The following is a 19,674-nucleotide window of genomic DNA, read 5'->3' on the forward strand; positions in this document are numbered from 1 at the left end:
CTGCCTCCTGACCCTCCTGTTGTTCATTCGGGCACTTACCCCCCCCCCTTCTTCCCTTAAAACGCCTCTGTCATGACGAGGCTGGAGCGCCCAAGCTGGGGGACCAGCCGCACACTCAGCACAGGGATTTTGCTCAAGGTTACAGAAGTCGGGCTACATTAGCTCTTCCCTGGCCCCCATGTGGAATCAACCGCATTGCCATCCAGGTGCTTAATAAGCATATGCTTGGTGTCCTGTTGACTTCTGGGGAGGAACCAGAAGCCCCAAGGGATTTAGAGTCTTCCTTCTGTGCCCCTTACTGATTTCCCCAAACTAGGAGCCTTGAAACTCAGAGCCCGGCATGGTTCTTGGCACATAGTAGGCACTCAGATATTGACTGGGCTGATCTATGACCCCAAGGGAGACCCCAAGGGGCAAAACAGAATGACCTAATAACTCACTCCAGGTCCTTCTCCCAGACTTCCCCTCTGAGAAATGCCCAGGAGCTTCTCGGGAGGTGCTTGCCAGCCTGGACATCCCATGCACTTGGAGGGCGGGGGGCAGCCCCAGCCCCTGCTTCCTGTCATCGGTGTAATGCATTCATATCTACAATATGGCAAATTTCATATCCTCCCACCCTCTTTCCTGCATTATTGATGGGCTGTGCACTTTAAAAAAATCAATTAGATCAGGGTGTGGAGCTGGAGTTAAAAGAAGCCTTTAAAAGTCTGCTCTTGTTTTTGCTGTTTTGAATAGGAACAGATACAGCTTTCTCTCTGGTTTGAATAAGTCAAGCCCAGGGCTAGGTTGGCTGTGATTGGCCAGGACTAGGAAAATGCAGTTAGGATGCAAATGCAAGCAAATATAACCCAGTGTATGCGCAGCCATTACTAAGGTAAGGCAGCAGGACCTGGAACCTCCAGCATTGGGTGGTTCCTCAACAGTGCTTACCCGCCAGAAAACTGGGAAGACCGCTGAGAGCGAAGGCAAGGTAAGTTCTATATGGTTTATGGATGCACGTCAATAGAGCAATTTTACTTGAACTAGAAAGAAACAAAAGAGAGGAGATTAAAATTTCCTTGGCTTTGTGTTCTCGGATGAGGCTTTTAAAGGGTTGAACCAGGAGTTTGTGGCCAGTTTTGCAAACTTCCTGCTGAGAAGTCGAGGTGCTTTCTAGAGACCACTAAACATAGGACACTCTTTCAAAAGCTTGGAAAGATTCACCCATCTCAAAGAGATGGTGTGAGGCAAGGCAGAAATTTACACCAGCTTCCTCTGCTTGGGGTCCATTCCTAGGAGTATTGGTAAGAATTAAGGGCCACCAGCTTTTAAGCTGGGATTTCAAAACTGCACCCCGCCCAGCGGTTTGTGCAGTGGTCTCAAAGGGTGCTGAGTTGATAAATTAGGACTTGAGGAGGAGGAGGGAGGGAGAGACTGAGCTTTGGGGGACTTTGCTCAGTCCCCCAATCACATTTCCTGGGTTTTCCAGTATAGCAAAGTCCCTGCTTTGAGCATGTCCTCTCCTGCATTTCAGGGACCCTGGCCCAGTGAGCATTTTGATTGCCAAGTCCCTGCTGGAAAATGGGACTGCTTTTGGCCTCTGGACTCACAGTTCTAATTAGTGCCAGCTGGTTTGACTTTTACCAGGTTTACTCTTACCTCTCTCCAAGGAATGAATTCCTTGTCCCCTTCCCCTAGTTGGGTCACAGCATTTGCCTTTAATGACTGAAATCTAGGGTCTGAAGAAAACCTGAACAAATATTTCCTGGCAATTCTAAGCAGCACAGGGTGGGGCAGTGCCAATTATCAAATTAAATCCTTAAACACTGGCAGCTCCACATCACTGCTCTGCTGTAGTCCTGCTGTAGCAGTAGACAAAGAGAGTTTTTTGTTTGTCTTTTCTTTTGTTTTTTTGCCAACGTCCATACTAGATAATGGCACATACTCTCCAAACCTGGGTTCATCCACCAAGGCTTAAGAAAAGAATGGCCAGACATGCTCCTCTTAACAAGCACAATATGCCTCCAAATAGCAAAACCCCAGATAGTCCTTTCTGGATGGGGTTGTTTTTTCTTTATTTTTCTTTTTCTTTATCCTATGTAACTTCGTCAAGCCCTTCCTTTTTCCTTTGCCTCTTGGAAGCATTCATCAGTGATGTGTATCAATCAGATTGCAAGCCCCTTGAGAGCAAGAACCAGGCAGGAGGGGCTTCCCTGGTGGCGCAGTGGCTGAGAGTCCGCCTGCCGATGCAGGGAACGCGGGTTCGTGCCCCGGTCCGGGAAGATCCCACATGCCGCGGAGCCTGCGTGTTCGGAGCCAGTGCTCCGCAACGGGAGAGGCCACAACAGTGAGAGGCCCGCGTACCGCAAAAAAAAAAAAAAAAGAACCAGGCAGGAATTTTCATTATTTCAAGACTGTGTGGCCATGGACATGTGTAGGTGCTTAATAACCCTAGACACTTCGAACAGAGATGGTACACAATCCACACTTCTCTTTACCTCTTCCTCCCTCTCCCCACCCTGTCTGTGGGCGGCCACAGCACGACTGTCTGGGTCTTGTGGGAGGGGCCAGGGGGGACGATCTGCCCACAGGCCACGCCCACCTGCCCCTGCTGGCACCCTGCACTCTTTGTCCCAGGCCCAGCCCTGCCATTTTACTTTCCCCCTTCTGTGAGGCACAGGGAATATATTAGTCATGTGACAGAAGCAGAATGGGTTGTCTGAGTTTTAGGATAGTTTACTTAAAAAAGTCTGGGAAGTAAAAGCTCAAATTGTTGACTGTGGAGAGGACCTGGCAAGCAGGGAGTCTGGGAGAGTTAGAGGGACTGGGAATGAAAGAAGGAAACCCAGTTTGGAAATAGTTATTCCAACATAAGCTTTTCAATCCCATGTGCCACTAAATTTACGTAAGTTAGGAAGGGCTGCAGTACATCACAGAAACTAGAAAAGAGCACAGATTTTAAGATCAGGTATGGATTTCATTCTAGTGATACTGAGTAAATTATTTAACCTCTCTTTTTCGCACAAATGTAAGACAAAGAAAATATACTCAGCTCATGAGAATTAAATGAGAGAACATAAAGTGAACCCACACAGGGCTTAGCATATTTGTCACCCCTTCAGTAAACAGTCATGGCTGTGTTATCAGAGCTCTTAACAAGGAAAGTGGCAAGTGGGAAGCAGAATTTCCGGTGGGGATCCCTGGGCCAGCCAGCCTTACGACATGAACTTGGACAAGTCATTTTCCGCATCACTGTGAGATAGTGCAGGGATGCACCACAAGGACCTGGCAGGATGGCTGACAAGAGATTGGGAAGTGAGTTAGGAGGAAAACTGGCTGGATGACTGCTGTGAGAGGCGTCATCTCCGTGCTTGCTCTGTGATGTTTCAGTCCCAGGAAGACAAGCGCCATGTCTCTGAGCAGTGCCTTTCAGGCTGTGGGCAACGACCCTGGGATCATCACCTGGAGAATAGAGGTGAGCTGGGCTGGATGGGGGCAGGAGACTGTGGTCTGCTGAAGGCCCTCCACAATGCCTCGATCTCCTGTCTGTGGTTCATCAACAGTGAGAGGCAGCTCCAAAGGGCACATTTTCCGATCCTTGACCCCTCCTGGGTGCTCAGAGCAGGCGGGTGACAGGTGGAGGAAAGCAAAAATAGGCTTGCCTTTTATCTAGCCATCTGCACTTCTAGTAAATGCCCTGGAGAGATGGGTGGGGCCCAGGCCCACCCACGGAGCCCTGAGACACCTGGCCGCTTCTGTCAGGACAATGGAACCTGTCTTCCACGGGGCACTCTGGCTCCTGCAAGGTGGTAGGAAGATTTGGCGAGTACAGCACAGATCGGTGCCCTGCTCATCCCTTCTCCCACTCGGGGCTTGAGCCCCTCTGGCTGACCTCGAGCTCTAGTGGTCTATAGTTGGGAACCGCCCTGGCCTGGCAGCCTCACCCCACCTCCCTGCTCTGAGCCCAGTGAGTGGCTCTGCTGCAGAAAACCCAGAGGTGATGCCCCACCTCACCATCCTCCACCACGAGGGGGGCCACAGCCCCCTAGCAAGCAGCTCAGAGCTTGTGAGAGCCCAGGTCACTCCCACTGTTTTAAGGCTCCCGGTTGATTTAAAAACTAATAGGTACTAGAAGAGTTACGCAAACTGTGGGATATTTAACATTTTTACATTTAACACGTATTTTACACAGAATACACTCAAACATGACTGCAGGCTTACCTACTAGGAGGTATGATGAAAGTCCACATCTGAGGCCATGGGAATGGCTCTCCTGGGACGAGCCACACATGCTGGTGACAGGTGCATCAGGGCTCCCACCCAGACTCCAAATACAGAGCCCTTGGCAGGGAGCCTGCACATGGCCGGCAGTCCCCCCCAGAGCCTCACAGAATCCTGGCTCCCCATTCTGTCAGAACTTGGCCAGCTCTGGGTGGTCAGAGTCAGCGCTGGAGGCACTCTGGTGCAGCGGCTCAGAGATGGGCTTTTACTTGAGGGCTTACACCCAACTCTGCAAAGGACTGAGGCGGCGCACAGGCTCTTCACAGTGTAGCAAGAAGAGGCCGGGCAGGCGGTGCGAGGAGGATGGGGTGAGGACAGGCACCCGGATCCAGACCCAGGGCCGGGCAGGTGGAGTTCAGCAGAAGCCAGAGGGGTGACCGCGCTAATCCTGTGGCTGGCCGCTACGCCCCGTGGGGACATCTCCCCACTCTCCCCTGCCGCCTGTGTCAAATGACGGCGTGCAGGGGGAGGCCTGGGGGGGTCGGGGGAGGAGGGAGAGAATGCAGCCTATACACACCCCTTGTCCTTCCAGAAAATGGAGCTGGCACTGGTGCCCCTGAATGCCCACGGCACCTTCTATGAGGGGGACTGCTACATCATCCTCTCGGTGAGCACCATGCCCCCCATTCCCATGAGCTGCTCCCCTGAGAGCCAGCTCTGGGGCCCCACTGGGAGATCTGCCCGTGAGGTTAATCTGGTATCCATCTTGATTCTTCCTCGCTTTTATATAGAACAGGCCTCCAGTTTGACTATCAAAGGGTTTCTTAGGCCAGGGTTTTAAATTTTGCATCAGAGGGTATGGGTGTGGCCCTCAGTCTGAACCTCAGCGAGTCGCCTACAGCAGCACTTCTCCCTCTGGGACCCAGACCCCAGATTACAGTGCTGTGAAGGAAGGCCAGGTGGATACAAGGCCACCTCTGGCCTCAAAGTACTCATCTAGCGGAGGAAACAATCTCCCACGTGGACAGCACTGACAGAGCCATGCAGATGGGCAGCAGCGCTGTGCCAGATGTGCAAGTGCAGGGGTGCGAAAGAGCAGCAAGAAAAGCCTGCAGTCCAACCCGGAAAAGATCCCCATTGGTCTCTGTTTATTTTGAGAACAATAAGCTGTCAACATTCCCCAAATGTGGGGAGGGATTTGCGCTGCCAGGGCTTGAGCCACGGAGGAGGTCTGCACCCGGGCCACTGCAGGGAGGGAGAGGCCCCGAGCCTGCCAAGGGCAGGACACAAGTCACCGTAGGCCACGTTCTTCCCACGCCAGAAGGGCCAGCAGCGAAGGGGAGGCGAGCTGGCCCCTGACCTGATCTCTCTGACTACATCCCAGACCCGGAGAGTGGACAGCATCCTCTCCCAGGACATCCACTTCTGGATTGGGAAGGACTCCTCGCAGGATGAGAAGAGCTGCGCAGCAATCTACACTACGCAGCTGGATGACTACCTGGGGGGCAGCCCTGTGCAGCACCGGGAGGTCCAGTACCACGAGTCCGACACCTTCCACGGCTACTTCAAGCAGGGCATCATGTGAGTAGCTATGCACAGAGCAAGGAGGTAAGCGCAGTTTACCAAAGAGGAAACCAAAAGGGCCAAAATGTATATGAAGAAAGTCATCAGAGAAATGCAAATCCAAACAAAGCCATCATTTCCGCCTACTAGAGCAGCGTAACTCAGAGAGCTGAGAGGCGCCAAGTGTCCTCGAAGCTCTGGGGAGACAGGTGCCCTGCTGGTGCAAGTGAGAACTGGCCCAGCATTCCGGAGAGTAGTCTGCTGCCACTGGGGCAGATCTCACCCCTGGCGTGTGACCCAAAGGAGCGCTCACCTTCCCAGGTCCACAAGGGCACATGAACCAGAACGTTCACATTAGTGGTGGTGGGAAGCTGCAGGCAATGTGGACAGGAAAAACTCCGCGACACAGCGGAGTACAATGCCACAGCTGGAAGCAACAGATTAGAGGCACATCTGACATGTGGACAGACCTTAAAAACATGGGGCTTAGGGAGCACAGGTAGAAACAGGCTTGAAATATAGAACAGAATGCCAATCTCTGTTTTAAAAAAAGTACATAAACTCAAAACAACAGGCCACATTTTACCAGAATGAAAATAAAAAGACGGATGTTAAACTGTTAGAATGGATGCCTATGGCGGGGAGAGAAAGGGGGGTAGGGTATGCAGATAAAAGGGAACACATAAATACTTACTACAAGAGAGGGGTCTCAATAAAGGCTAATGGTGAAAACCTTCCACGAACTGAGGAGCTTGATTACCTCAAAACTTTGCACTTGAGATTGAAAAGAAAAAGGAATTCCAATGAGCTTGAGAGTTCTGAGGCTGGTCCAAGGCCAGCTTCTTGCAGGTCAGCAGTCCCCACTGAGGACCTACTGGGCACAGAGCACCACACTGAATCACCAAGGAACCCTCTGCTCCCCGTGGCTTTCTGCGTGCCCTTCACGTGTGGGACCCCTGGGGGAGGCTGGGCTGGGGTGAGGGCCAGGGGCGGGAGAGTGGATTCCTGGAGTGAGATGGTTTTTAAGGCCACGGTGTCATTAATGTTTCTGCTCCTGCATGACTTGTGCCCCTCTCCCCATCACACGCGACATTCACAGTTTCTAGAACGAAACAAAACAAGTTCTTCTGTGCTCTGGGGACTTCATCAGTGATGCACCCTCTGTCTGGAGAACTAGTCCTCTGGTGGTTGGTTCCTACTCTTAATATCCCAGCTCAAATGTCAGTCCTTCGGAGAAGACTGCCCTGAACACGCTGAGTGCACCTCTGTGGCAGTGGTGACCAGCATCTATGTTTACCTGGCTCATTTACTGTCGTCACGCACGTGGGCAGAGGTTGCATGTGTGTGATCCACAACTGTCTCCCCAGTACCTAGCACATAGCAGGTGCTCAATAAATAACGGATGTTCCCTCAGCTACAAGAAGGGGGGTGTGGCCTCCGGGATGAAGCACGTGGAGACCAATACCTACGATGTGAAGCGGCTGCTGCACGTGAAGGGGAAGAGAAACATCAGGGCCACCGAGGTAAGTCCTGCCCCTTGTCTGTCCTGGGCCCAGGGCCCCTCCGCCTAGCACCTAAGAACTCCTCCTACATAATGTCTACCTCTCCCCTGCAGGTGGAAATGAGCTGGGACAGTTTTAACCGAGGTGATGTCTTCCTGCTGGACCTTGGGAAGGTCATCATCCAGTGGAATGGCCCAGAGAGCAGCAGCAGGGAGCGTCTGAAGGTGTGGCCTGTTCTGTTGCTCCCCCCCCCCCCCCCCCCGCCGCGGGGCCTCACGGGCTTGCACTCCCTCAGTTGCCCTTTCCTTCTTCTTTCCTCGCTGGCTCTTTCCTGCCCTTCAAGCCAGACCCCTGCCTTTGAGCAGCATCTGTTTCAGAGACAGGCCACGTATGTGAGCCTGCGACTCAGCATCAGGGTAACTCCTGTGTCTGGGATCCAGGCTGCTCCTCCAGTCCTCGGGCTTCTTTACAGGCTATGCTCCTGGCAAAGCATATTCGGGACAGGGAGCGACGGGGCCGTGCTGAAATAGGAGTGATCGAGGGAGACAAGGAGGCGGCCAGTCCAGAGCTGATGAAGGTCCTTCAGGACACCCTCGGGCAGCACTCCATTATCAAGCCTGCGGTCCCCGATGAGATCACAGATCAGCAGCAGAAATCAAATATCACGCTGTATCAGTGAGTAGCTAAGCCTGGCTGCTGGCTGGAAGCTGGGGTAGGGGGAAGGTGTCCCCCCAGAAAACCAGCACTTCTGCTTCGCTCATCGTTTGGGGTGCAAGTGACTGGCTTTCTTTCGGTCTTTTTCAAATGCAGCTTCTATAGGGAGCTCGGTGTTCCCTGAACAGCTACCATCTGCTCTTGTTAGCAACTCTTCCTGGTCTCTGGGGGAGACCATTCCTTTGCTCAGATCTATACGTGCCTAGGGATGTGGACAGGATAACGTTCGGGAGAGAGATGCACAAAAGTCTCCTCCACAGAACAGAGTCCATCACATTCCTGTCTGCATTCAAGCCATGCCTGTCACAAGAAGTTGAACTCTACCCAGAAACTCCATTCTAAGACAAAGCCATGAAATATCAGATTGACTACACGATGCTTTGTAGAAGAGAAGGTACAGGCTAACCTCTCCCCTTCTCTAGTGTCTCAGACTCAGCTGGGCAGCTGGCGGTCACAGATGTAGCAACGAGGCCTCTGGTCCAGGGCTTACTGAACCATGATGTAAGTAGAGCTTGGGTGGGCTTGGCTTGGGGTAGCCAGACCTGGCTTCAGAGGCAGACTCTAGGGAAAGGCCTTCCTCATGGTCTTGGGCAGGAGTAACCACTTTTATCCCTGACTGTCTGCTTCAGGACTGCTACATCCTGGACCAAAGTGGAACCAAGATCTATGTGTGGAAAGGAAGAGGAGCCACAAAGGTTGAGAAACAGATGGCCATGTCTAAAGCTCTGGTAGGAGCTATGGATGTGCAATATTGTCCAAAAAATTCTGTCCATAACACATCAGATGTGCTCAGAGAGCCATATTAGGCACCAGAGCATAGAACACCGCAGTTACATACATAACTTCAAAGTCAGACAGACAAACTGGGATTCAAATCCAGGTTTAATGCCATCTCCTGGGGTTGTTGTGAGGATTAAGTAACATTTATAAAGCACTCAGAACAATACCTGGCACACACACCTGCTCAGTAAAAGGTGGCTGTTATTATTGAAGGAGGTATCACATATCAAGGTCAATGGCCCTGTCCTCAAGGAGCTTATGACATTGTGCAGACCCATCCAGATGAACCAGGCAGGATGCACTTACAAAGCAAAAAAGGGGCAAATGAAGGTGATACAAAGTCAGTAGAGTACAGGAGTGCTGAAGGAACACAGAATAGAGGATCTTACAAAAAAAAAAAAATCAGTAATAATCATGACAGGCCAATGAAGAGATGTCAAAATGTTCTACTCAGTCCTTTCCTTGAGGCAGGTAACTTGGTCCCTAGACAGAAGTGAGTTAGAATTTGACTCTAACTCTGAGAAGGGAACAGCCCTACCAACTGGCTTCACAGGGTTGAATCACCAGCCAAGTCAAGAGCCCAGTGCACTCCCGGACTGACCTGTCCTTTGGGGGCGGGGGGGCACCCGCAGAACTTCATCAAGATGAAGGGCTACCCCAGCAGCACCAACGTGGAGACCGTCAGTGACGGTGCCGAGTCAGCCATGTTCAAGCAGCTGTTCCAGAAGTGGTCAGTGAAGGAACAGACCGTGGGTCTGGGGAAAACGTGCAGCATTGGTAAAATCGGTAAGATTGTCCCCAGATCGTGTTTTCACTGCCGGGACTCTGTAGAAAGGCAGGCACAGGTGCTTTTTGCTCACTTGGCTTCTCCCAACCCCTTCCGTGCAGCTAACGTTTCCCAGGATAAATTTGATGTGACTCTGCTGCACACCAAACCAGAGGTGGCAGCCCAGGAAAGAATGGTCGACGACGGCAACGGCAACGTTGAGGTAAGCCCAGTGACCCACATCCCAGGGCAGGCGGCAGCACTGGCCCTCCTGGCTGCTCTGCTCTACAGAAGAGACACGTGATTCCGTGTCTGCTTTGCCTTCCTTTCCACCTCTGGCACCTCAGGACTATTCAAAGAGGTGTCTGCGTCTGCAGGGTTTTCCCCCAATTCTTCACGGAAGTGAAAGGTAGATACTCCAGTGTGCTATCAATAACTCACCTGGTAGACATATTCAAATCATCTCTGAGCCATGATGGGGATGCATCTGACCAGAGACGATCCAGTTCTTGGGATTCAAATCATGCAAATGTGATAAGCCCTCACCACTGGGAAGAAGCACCAGAGGGGGAAGGTGTACTTTGAATGGATGTTAGTGCCTCACCCACCTGGATTCTCTGCTAAGCATGGCCCAGTTCCCTCCAGGTAGCTGTTTCTTCACGGAACTCCCATCTCTGGGGAACTGTGTCTCCTTCTATGCCTAGGTCTGGAGAATTGAAAACCTAGAGCTGGTCCCCGTGGAGCATCAGTGGTATGGCTTCTTTTATGGGGGAGACTGCTATCTGGTTCTCTATACGTACGAGGTGCACGGGAAGCCGCACTACATCTTGTACATCTGGCAGGTAGGCCTGGGGCAGCCTCTCAGCTTTGGATCCTGGCGCCTCCTCTGGCCACTGAGCTAGGGCCGGGGGTAGCAGGGACCCATCGCACCCGCTCACCACTACAGGGCCGCCACGCCTCACAGGATGAGCTGGCAGCCTCGGCATACCAGGCGGTGGAGGTGGACCGGCAGTTTGATGGGGCCCCTGTGCAGGTTCGGGTTACCATGGGGAAGGAGCCACGCCACTTCATGGCCATCTTCAAAGGAAAGCTGGTTATCTTTGAGGTGAGAGCCCTCAGATAAAATTATACCATAAGCAGAATGCTCAGAACCAGCAGGTCAGCAGGAGACTACAGTAGCGGAGAGGAGGGGTAGAGAGCAGGGCTTGGGGAAGACATAGACAAGAAGGGGGTGAATCTCTCTAAGACACTGAAGTGAATCCCGACTGCCTAGGGCTTCAAGCCCAAACCACTGCCTAATTCATGTTCAAGGTCTTTTATACTCGGACCCGTATTCCCTGTGCAGGCACATCACCCTCAGCTCCCTCGCCTACACACTCCACGCCAGTCAGCTCCCTCGCCTACACACTCCACGCCAGTCAGCTCCCTCGCCTACACACTCCACGCCAGTCAGCTCCCTCGCCTACACACTCCACGCCAGTCAGCTCCCTCGCCTACACACTCCACGCCAGTCAGGTGGGTGTCCTCATTAGACCTCACATGTGCCATATCATTACCTGTCCACCTCCCCCAGAGAATGTGCCCCTTCAGATTCAAGTTCCATTTCTTCCATGAAGCCCTGGCTGAAGCACTACCCCGAATGTATAATGTCACATGTTTGATATACACAAGTCTGTGGTCAAGTCCTAGTCTTGTCATTTATTAGCCAAGTTTCTAAGCCTGTTTCCCCATCTGCACTGTGGGATAATAATACCTACTTCACAAAGTTATTATGAGGATCTATAAAATGATGTAGATAAGGCACCAGCAAAGAGCCTGGCATATAACCAGGGTCTCATAATGAAAGCTAATACTATTGGCACCATAACTCCAGCTCACCTCAACCTCTCCCAGTTAGCCTAGACGCTCCTTGAGGGCAAAGACGGTGTCAAACACATCCATGTTCTCCACAATGCTAGCCCAGTGCCCGGCGCATATGGTGCACCTTAGTTCCAGACGCTGCTTTTCTCTCTCTCTAGGGTGGGACTTCCAGGAAGGGAAATGCCGAGCCCGATCCTCCGGTAAGCCTCTTCCAGATTCAAGGAAATGACAAATCTAACACCAAAGCGGTGGAGGTTCCAGCCTTCACCTCCTCCCTGAACTCCAATGATGTCTTTCTGCTGCGGACCCAGGCAGAGCACTACCTGTGGTATGGCAAGGTAGGATGGCTGGCCCAGTGGTCATACCAGCCCCTCAGAGCCCAGCACTGCACCAACCCTCCTGTCACCAAGGGCAAAGGAACTAAAGAGTGGGCTGGAGCAGTCCTCAGAAAAAGGAGCCTTTTCCTAAAGGATCTTCAAAGGGACTGACAATGTTCCCCACAATCAGGCCTCCAATTAGAAACTCACTAACACACAGCTTACATCCAGGAGACCCTCCATAAACCTCTGAACACATGGAGGCTGGACGCAGGCTGGATAAGTCAATCTTTCCACACCAGTTTGGTGGACTGTTACAGGACGGCCATGAACACTGAACAGAAACACTAAAAACGTGATTTTTGTCAATTTAGATTGCATCTGCATTAGGAAGCACTAAAATTGTTTTGCAAAAGAGAATTGAACAGGAAAAGATGCTCAACATCATTAGTCATTAGGGAAATGCAAATGAAAACCCCAATGAGATACCACTACACACCTATTAGAATGACTGAAAAAAAAAAGATAATATCAAGTGCTGGTGAGGATGCGAAGCAATAGGAATTCTCACACATTGCTGGTGGGAATGCAAATATGGCCTTTGGAGAACAATTTGACAGTTTCTTATAAAACATACACTTACCGTATGACCCAGCAACCCCATTCCTGGGTATGTACCCATGCGAAATAAAAAACTATCTTCACACAAAAACCTGTACACAAATGTTTATAGCACCATTATTTGTAATCACCAAAAACTGGAAGCAAACCAACTGGAGGATGGCTAAACAAACAGCGGTGCATCCATACAATGGGATACTACTCAGCTATGGAAAGAAACAAGCTGTGGACACCCACAACTGCAAGGATGAATCTCAAATGCATTATGCTAAGTGCACAGTGCACTAGCACAGAGGCCACATAGTGTATGATTCCATTTATGACATGCTGGAAAAGGCAAAACTATCATGATGGGGAACAGATCAGTGGTTGCCAGAGGTTAAGGATTCAGGGAGGGTTTGACTACAAAGGGGTAGGTAGCCCGAGGGAAATATTTTGCAGTGGTGAGATGACTGTTCTGTTTTTGTTGTGGTGGTGGTAGCATGATTCTATGCATTCGTCAGGAGTCATAGAACTCTACAGCAAAAAGAGTGAATTTTCCTGTATATAATTTTTAAAATACACTTAAGTTTTCTCTTAAAAAGTAGTCAAAAGTAGGTGCTAAAATTCCAACTGAAAGCAAAACAAAGGTGACTTGTCAATATCCACTGTGGGTTTCAGAGTTTAGTCTTGTCCTTTGCCACCACTGTTTTCCTCCGTGTCCCCGCCCCTTGCCCCCTGCCCTTCCCAGCACCAGAACAAACCTATCTATCTCCCCGTCCTGAGGTACTGTGGCTTGGTAGATGATCCTGGCTGCACTGAGCTATTAGTCTCAGACACTTTTTTCCCACATCAATGTGCCTGTGTGCAGCTAACATCTGTGTTCTCCCCACCCCACTCTCAGGGGTCCAGTGGGGATGAGCGGGCAATGGCTAAGGAGCTGGCCGGGCTTCTCTGTGATGGCACCGAGAACACAGTGGCTGAGGGCCAGGAGCCAGCTGAGTTCTGGGACGTGCTGGGAGGAAAAACTCCCTATGCCAATGACAAAAGGTACAGGACCACAGCATCCCCTCCTCTTGGCTCCCCCTGCCTACAGACTTGTGAACAGCACATGATTCTAAGCAGCTCAGTTCCTCTACTAAATGGACTGTATTGCAGACTACAGCAGGAAATCCTAGATGTCCAGTCCCGTCTCTTTGAATGTTCCAATAAGACTGGCCGTTTCACTGTCACTGAGATCACAGACTTCACCCAGGATGACCTGAACCCAGATGACGTGATGCTCCTGGATACCTGGGACCAGGTAAGACAGCCAGAGAGCTTAGAACAAATGACAAAGATCCTCAAGCTTTAGGCTATTTTTTGTGTAGTACCTCTCCCCAACCCCCCCAGATAAAGCCAGGGTAGCCCTGGACCATCCCCAAGCCAATCAAACATTTGTCAGTGGTGACCAAAGGAAGAACCTGCTTTTTGCCAGGGCTGGAGAGAATAGAATGTTGTTTAAAACTCACCATCCTGGGAATTTTCCCACTTTGCTTTAGGAAAATCACGCCATCCTATCATCATGCACCCCATTCTCTCAGGACCAAGGGCAGCAGGCTCCACACCCAGGGATATGGGCCTTTTAGGGAACAAAGGGATATGAAAGCGTATCTTCAAGGTCACCCCTTCGCCACATCCCATTTTCTTCAGTTTGGCTCAGCAAACATACTCAACACCTTGTCTGTTCTAATCACTGTGCTGGGTGTGGTGTCACCAAGGCCAAGGGCCTCATCCTACTCTCAGAGTTTACAGGCTGAGCGGGGGTGGAGGAGACCGGACATAGAAACATCATTTTAGTATGAGGGAGGTACGTATGAGGTGCCATGGGAGCACAAATAAGGGGCACTCAACACAGTTTAGGGGCTCAGTGAAGACTTTCTGGAGGAGATGGCTCCCAGACTCAAAGGATAAACAGGCATTAATCAGGTAGAGGGCATTCAGGCAAAGGAAAACCAAGGCATGAATAGTCTAGTATACAGGGAACTACAAATAGTATCATCAGAGCATAAGACAGAGTTAAAGAGCACGCTAGAGGTGGAGCTAAAGAAGTAGGGGTGGGCCTTACCTACCACGTCAAGAAGTTTGAAATTCATCCGGGAAAGCTACTGAAATTTAAGCAGGCGAGTGACATGGTCAGACTGTGCTTTAGATAGATCACTCTGGCGAGTGCAGGAAAGGAGGGATGGCTTATGAGGAAAAAGACTGTATGTTGGGAGACCAATCAGCAGACTACTGTCCTAGTCCAGTAAGAGCAGCTGCTGGCCCACACAGGAGCTGTGGAGTAGAGACAGAGGGATGGTGCAGATTGGACAAAAGCATAGGAGGTAAATTAGCTAAGCCCTGGTGTTACGGAAGGCATTTAGGATGACTCCCAGGTTATTGCCTTGGGTGACTGAATGGACACCATTCACCAAGAATGGAGACACAGATACAAGTTTAGAAAAGAGCTACATGTGGGGGGTGTTACACTTGACGTGCTTGGAGTCAGCCAAGAGGAGGTGTTTTGCAAGAAGCTGGATCCAGGAAGCTAAAGTTCAGAGAGAGAGAGTTCAGGACTGGAGATGTAGATTGGGGAGATACATAAATCAAAATGAATCTGAGAAAAGCTTTACTCTGATGAGGCTGTGAACTGCTGACAGGTAAAGACAGGGCAGCACGTATGATCTAGTATTGATACTTAGCCCTTGGTATGAGCTCAATAACAAATACTCAATCTCTACCACAACAGGTGTTCTTGTGGATTGGGGCTGAGGCCAACGCCACAGAGAAGGAGAGCGCTCTTGCTACCGCCCAGGAGTACCTGCACACTCACCCCAGCGGCCGCGACACCGGCACACCAATCCTGATCATTAAACAGGGGTTTGAGCCTCCCATATTCACAGGCTGGTTCTTGGCCTGGGACCCCCACATTTGGAGCGTAAGAACAGAGAGGACCGGGAAGATGTTCTTACTGCCAGGGCGCTCGGCACTAAGAGCTCAGTGGGATGGAGGGGTACTCAAGGGCTTAGTAAACCCAGGACCGCTTCTCCCCCACTCCCTCTCCCCTCCCCGCTTTTTACTTTCCTTCTCTTTCGCGCCCACCAGGGCACTAAGTCCAGTTAGAGAATTCACAGCTTGCCTCAGGAACAAGCAGTGTGTGAAAAAGTAATAAAGTTTATAAAGTATATCCACACACATTACTTTTTGAGCTCTACATCCTGATAGCTAGGGAACAGTTTCCTGTGTTAACAGATGAGGAATCTCAGAGGAGAAGTTATTTGTCTGAAGTCACAATTAACCAGTGGAAAGAAGCCAGGTTTACTGACTCCTAGTCAACTGCTTTTAGTATGGAGCATTGAGGGGCCACCAGCAAAGAATGCAGACCATGTTTAAGTACCTCCCAACCCTGCATAGACCCAGAAGGGGGGATTTTCATTTTTGCTTATCCTGAAATGTCTTCTGTCCCCTGGCTTTTTTGCTTCTCTCGAGGGTACAGACCAGGCCTGACATGTCCCTCCCCTATAAGCAGCATCTCATGCTGTATTTTCTATTTCTTCTTTTCAGGCAGGGAAATCATATGAACAGTTAAAAGAAGAGCTGGGAGACGCTGCTGCTATCACGAGAATCACTGCTGTGAGTTTCTTGGAGGAGCTATTCACAGACAACCAGAGCCAGAGAGAAACAGTAAATGCTACAGATGCAACATGGCCAAAATCCTATCATGTCCTTCTTAGTATGACTCTGGTGGTCTATTTTGATATGAAGATTGTTTTAATCGGTAGAAATGCAGGTCTCAGAGCCAAGTTCCTTATTTTACTGCCTTCCAGAATTTAGAACAGACTTGCTGTTTAAAAAAACAATGAAAACAAAACCAAATTTTATTATTCAACTCTGTCATTCAGGACAGATTAAACTTACTGTTAGTATTTTTCAGAAATAATAAGCTTCTAACCCACATGATAATGTTTATCAGTTTCTGACAGAGGCATCCACAGAAACTCAGGCCATTACCCCTATTTTTTTGTTGTTGTTGGTGGTGGTGGTGGTTTTTGTTTTTTGCGATACACGGGCCTCTCACTGTTGTGGCCTCTCCCGTTGCGGAGCACAAGCTCCGGACGCGCAGCCTCAGCGGCCATGGCTCACGGGCCCAGCCGCTCCTCGGCATGTGGGATCTTCCCGGACCGGGGCACGAACCCGTGTCCCCTGCATCGGCAGGCGGACTCTCAACCACTGCGCCACCAGGGAAGCCCTTTTACCCCTATTTTAATGGCCAAAAGAAGTGGAGCTTCTGGCCAGGAATCCAACAGCTCTTTAACATCAGGACAAGTACATGGCACCACTATCCGAACCATCTGGCAGTTTTGTCCTTTGTCCTGTACAAACTCAAGATTCCAAAGCTAATGGCAATGTAGCATCTTTAAAAAATATTTAAAAGAAGTATGACTTGAATTTGAAGTCATTTGAAGACTGGAAATGTAGAGCCCAAGTAAAAGTACCAATAGAAGGAATGTGATCACAGTATTTAAATGATGTTTAAGCAAAACATCTACGCCAAACTGGCTATACAGGATTTACCTTAGACTTACTGAATCACTTTCCCAAGAAGGACCCTAAAATCTGAATAGATTCCCAGATGATTCTGACATGCAGCCAGTTTTGGGGACCATTGTTCTAAAGGATGATTATAAAGTATGAAGTGGTAAAAACCAAAATTTAAATATTATAAACACAGAACTTCAACGGCACAGACCTGAAGAGTCTTATCCAGTGTCTACATTCTTATCTTCCCTAGGATATAAGGGACACAACCCTCTCCCTAAATTCTGAGCCAAAATATTACCCCGTAGAAGTTCTGTTGAAAAATCAGAGTCAGGAGTTGCCTGAGGATGTGAACCCTGCCAGAAAGGAGGTGAGTGGCTGCATGTGATGTACGTGGAGCTCTCCGTGAGTAAAGCACCTTCTCAGTATACAGCCTAGGACAGATCTGGAACACTGTAAAGCACTCAATAGACATCTGAGTCACCCAGGAGCTCAAGCCGAAAACCCAGGGCTCCTTCTTGCTTCTTTTTCCTCACCTCCCACATCAATCCATCAGCTAGCTTCCATTCACTGCTCTCCACCTCTCTGCTGCCAGTACGGTCCAGCCATCATGGACCACTGCCATAGGCCCCCAACTGGTTTCCACCCCTGCCCTACAATCTGTTCCCCACATAACAACCAATAGGCTTCTACAACAGATGATACTTTTCTATTTAAAACACCCTGAATGGCTTCCCACTACACTTAGAATCCAAAGTTCTTCTGATGGCCTCCAAGGCGCCAAACAATCTGGCCCCTGCCCACCTCTGACTTCATCTCACAGACCACTACCCTCTTCACTTACCGCCCTTCAGCCGGTGGCTGTTTTTCCGTTCCTCGAACATGAGCCTTTATGCTTGCTATTGCTCCTGCCTGAAAACATTTTTCTCCCAGATCATCAGACAACCAGCTCCTCCTCACTATTTAGGTCTCAGTTGCAATGCCACCTCCCCAGGAAGGCCTCCCCTGACCACCCCGACACTGCCTCCCTCACCGCCTATAGTCCCTTTATACTGGGTCACCGTCTATCTGCCCCACTCCAGTGATACCCTCAAGAGCAAGGACCTTGTCTGTTTTGTTCACGCCCACATTCTCAGCTTTTCAGCATCTAGAATGGTGCCCAGCAGATCACAGGCACACCTTAAGTTTCAGCTGATTGAATTAACAGTCATGTTGAATGAACTAATTTATTTCCCCCTTGAAGGGGAAGGGCCTCTGGATTTTCCACAGTGTCTTATCTAACCAACTCTTAAGTATCTGGGCTGCAACTTTCTTGCAAACAGAGACCATATCTTAATAATTTTACTTGCACAGTAAATATTCATTAATCATTAATAAATACATGTTAGGAGAATTTTATGCTCTCATTAAGGTCCACCTGATCTTGCATTTGAAAATGTCCAGATAAAAAATGGCAGATAAGGGCAGAAAGCAAGGAAAACCATCGATTTAGTTCTCCATTCAGCCAAAGCCTAATGTTCAGAACTTGTACATAATATATAACCCATTTCTTGTCCTTCTGGCAAGACACTGGTGCCAGGTGGGACTGTGCGCAAATCCAGCCAGGGCTTTCAGAGGCCAAGGTGGGACTCCACAAGCCAAAGAACTCTCCAATGAATAATTTAAGTCCATTAAAAACTTTCTGAAGAAATCATTCTACTTCCCCTTTCAGGGAACTACCTGGGACTCTCTCTTGGCCCCATTTCCCCGACCCCGTTAGCGCTGACAGGTGTTAGGTCTTCCTTCTAACTAGAAACTTTGTCTTCTCTCTTAGAATTACCTCTCTGAACAGGACTTTGTTTCTGTGTTTGGCATCACAAGAGGGCAATTTGTTGCTCTGCCTGGCTGGAAACAGCTCCAGATGAAGAAAGAAAAGGGGCTTTTCTGAGGCAAGAAGGCATCTGCCTACTGCGAGACCCCAGGAGAAAGCAGATAGCGCCAGTACTGGGAAAGAGTTTCTCTACTAATTTCTGCCTAACATCCAGCTACTTAATGTTGATACAGTAGGCTCTGCAAATCACAGCATGTTCTCCATTTTTCTCATCCCTGCGTTCCTTCGTTGTTATATACCTAAAATGTTAGCTACCCACTTTTTAATTTTTGTGGCCTCAGCAGAAAGCACTGAAACTGCAGGAATCTGGAGAAGTCAAAAGTAAGAGAACAAAAAAACTAAGTTTAAAGTGTTTAATATTGGGGCAAGGGCCTAAGTTTGTTTTAAATCTTAAGATCGGTATTTCCTATTTAACCCACAGATCACTGAAGTTATTCACATATACACCCTGAAGTCAAAATCTAAATGCTCAGAACTGTATGTGCCAGAGACTTTTAAATTTTCAAATAAAGATACCTGTAAGAGCAAAAGGGAGGTTTTTTTTTCAGTATTTTGGGTCTGCCCATTATGATAACTATTTTGTTCTACTGGGAGAAATGTCTCAGTACTGGGCAAGTAAAGAGGCACTGCTGAGTGAGCTCTCTGGATAACTGGAATCCCTGTTGACCTAAGAATGCCAAAATCTGCCTTACAGCTGTCCAGGAAACCTCAGTCCCCACCCATCCCCACCCCACTATCCAGAGGAGAAACAGGGCCATGTGTTATTAATTTCAGTAATGAGGACAGAATCAATGTGTATACCACTGCAGAGAGAATTCAAAGCACGCTATGGACATCAACAAATGAACCACATTTTCCAGACAACTCCAAGTTTGAGTCAACAATTCCAAAGAATCCATGTGGCACAAGTAATGTAACTGGGGAAGTTCCAGGATAGAAGCA

The 19,674-nt window shown here is 49.4% G+C and overlaps 2 protein-coding genes across 9 annotated transcripts in view; one reads left to right on the forward strand and one right to left on the reverse strand.

Annotated features, from left to right (window-relative positions):
* Nucleotides 1–19,674, reverse strand: part of TSFM (Ts translation elongation factor, mitochondrial) — a 37,386-nt gene that overhangs the window by 8,384 nt on the left and 9,328 nt on the right. For 4 of the 8 annotated variants that reach the window (XR_009543435.1, XR_009543434.1, XR_009543433.1 and 1 more), the window contains exon 6: nt 931–1,022. The exons of 2 other annotated variants lie outside the window; for them this stretch is intronic. Coding sequence is in view for 2 of the 6 variants with exons in the window: in XM_060165706.1 (XP_060021689.1) it covers nt 10,146–10,231 (86 nt within the window). In the remaining 4 variants the exon portion in view is untranslated. Of the gene's footprint in view, nt 1–930; nt 1,023–10,130; nt 10,232–14,546; nt 14,619–19,674 lie in introns of those variants that run through there. 2 more of the 8 variants (XM_060165706.1, XM_060165707.1) reach the window with 2 other exon arrangements.
* AVIL (advillin) lies at nt 896–19,245 on the forward strand. Its single transcript, XM_060165701.1, has 20 exons — nt 896–970; nt 3,370–3,454; nt 4,793–4,867; nt 5,585–5,781; nt 7,178–7,286; nt 7,379–7,489; nt 7,738–7,940; nt 8,402–8,480; nt 8,609–8,707; nt 9,392–9,545; nt 9,648–9,748; nt 10,230–10,367; nt 10,472–10,630; nt 11,544–11,723; nt 13,207–13,352; nt 13,461–13,605; nt 15,073–15,261; nt 15,888–15,956; nt 17,116–17,232; nt 18,676–19,245. The coding sequence occupies exons 2-20, from the start codon at nt 3,389–3,391 to the stop codon at nt 18,787–18,789; spliced, it is 2,451 nt and encodes an 816-aa protein (XP_060021684.1). The 5' UTR covers nt 896–970; nt 3,370–3,388; the 3' UTR covers nt 18,790–19,245.

This window comes from Lagenorhynchus albirostris, chromosome 11 (genome assembly GCF_949774975.1).
Source record: "Lagenorhynchus albirostris chromosome 11, mLagAlb1.1, whole genome shotgun sequence".
In the NCBI taxonomy this organism is placed as follows: Eukaryota; Metazoa; Chordata; class Mammalia; order Artiodactyla; family Delphinidae; genus Lagenorhynchus; species Lagenorhynchus albirostris.

Excerpts from the sequence above, each read along its gene's own strand:
- AVIL (XM_060165701.1), top strand. The coding sequence starts at position 3,389 with ATGTCTCTGAGCAGTGCCTTTCAGGCTGTGGGCAACGACCCTGGGATC. Across the intron at positions 8,481-8,608 it reads AGGGCTTACTGAACCATGAT|GACTGCTACATCCTGGACCA; the intron begins GTAAGTAGAGCT and ends TGTCTGCTTCAG. Across the intron at positions 17,233-18,675 it reads TGAACCCTGCCAGAAAGGAG|AATTACCTCTCTGAACAGGA; the intron begins GTGAGTGGCTGC and ends CTTCTCTCTTAG.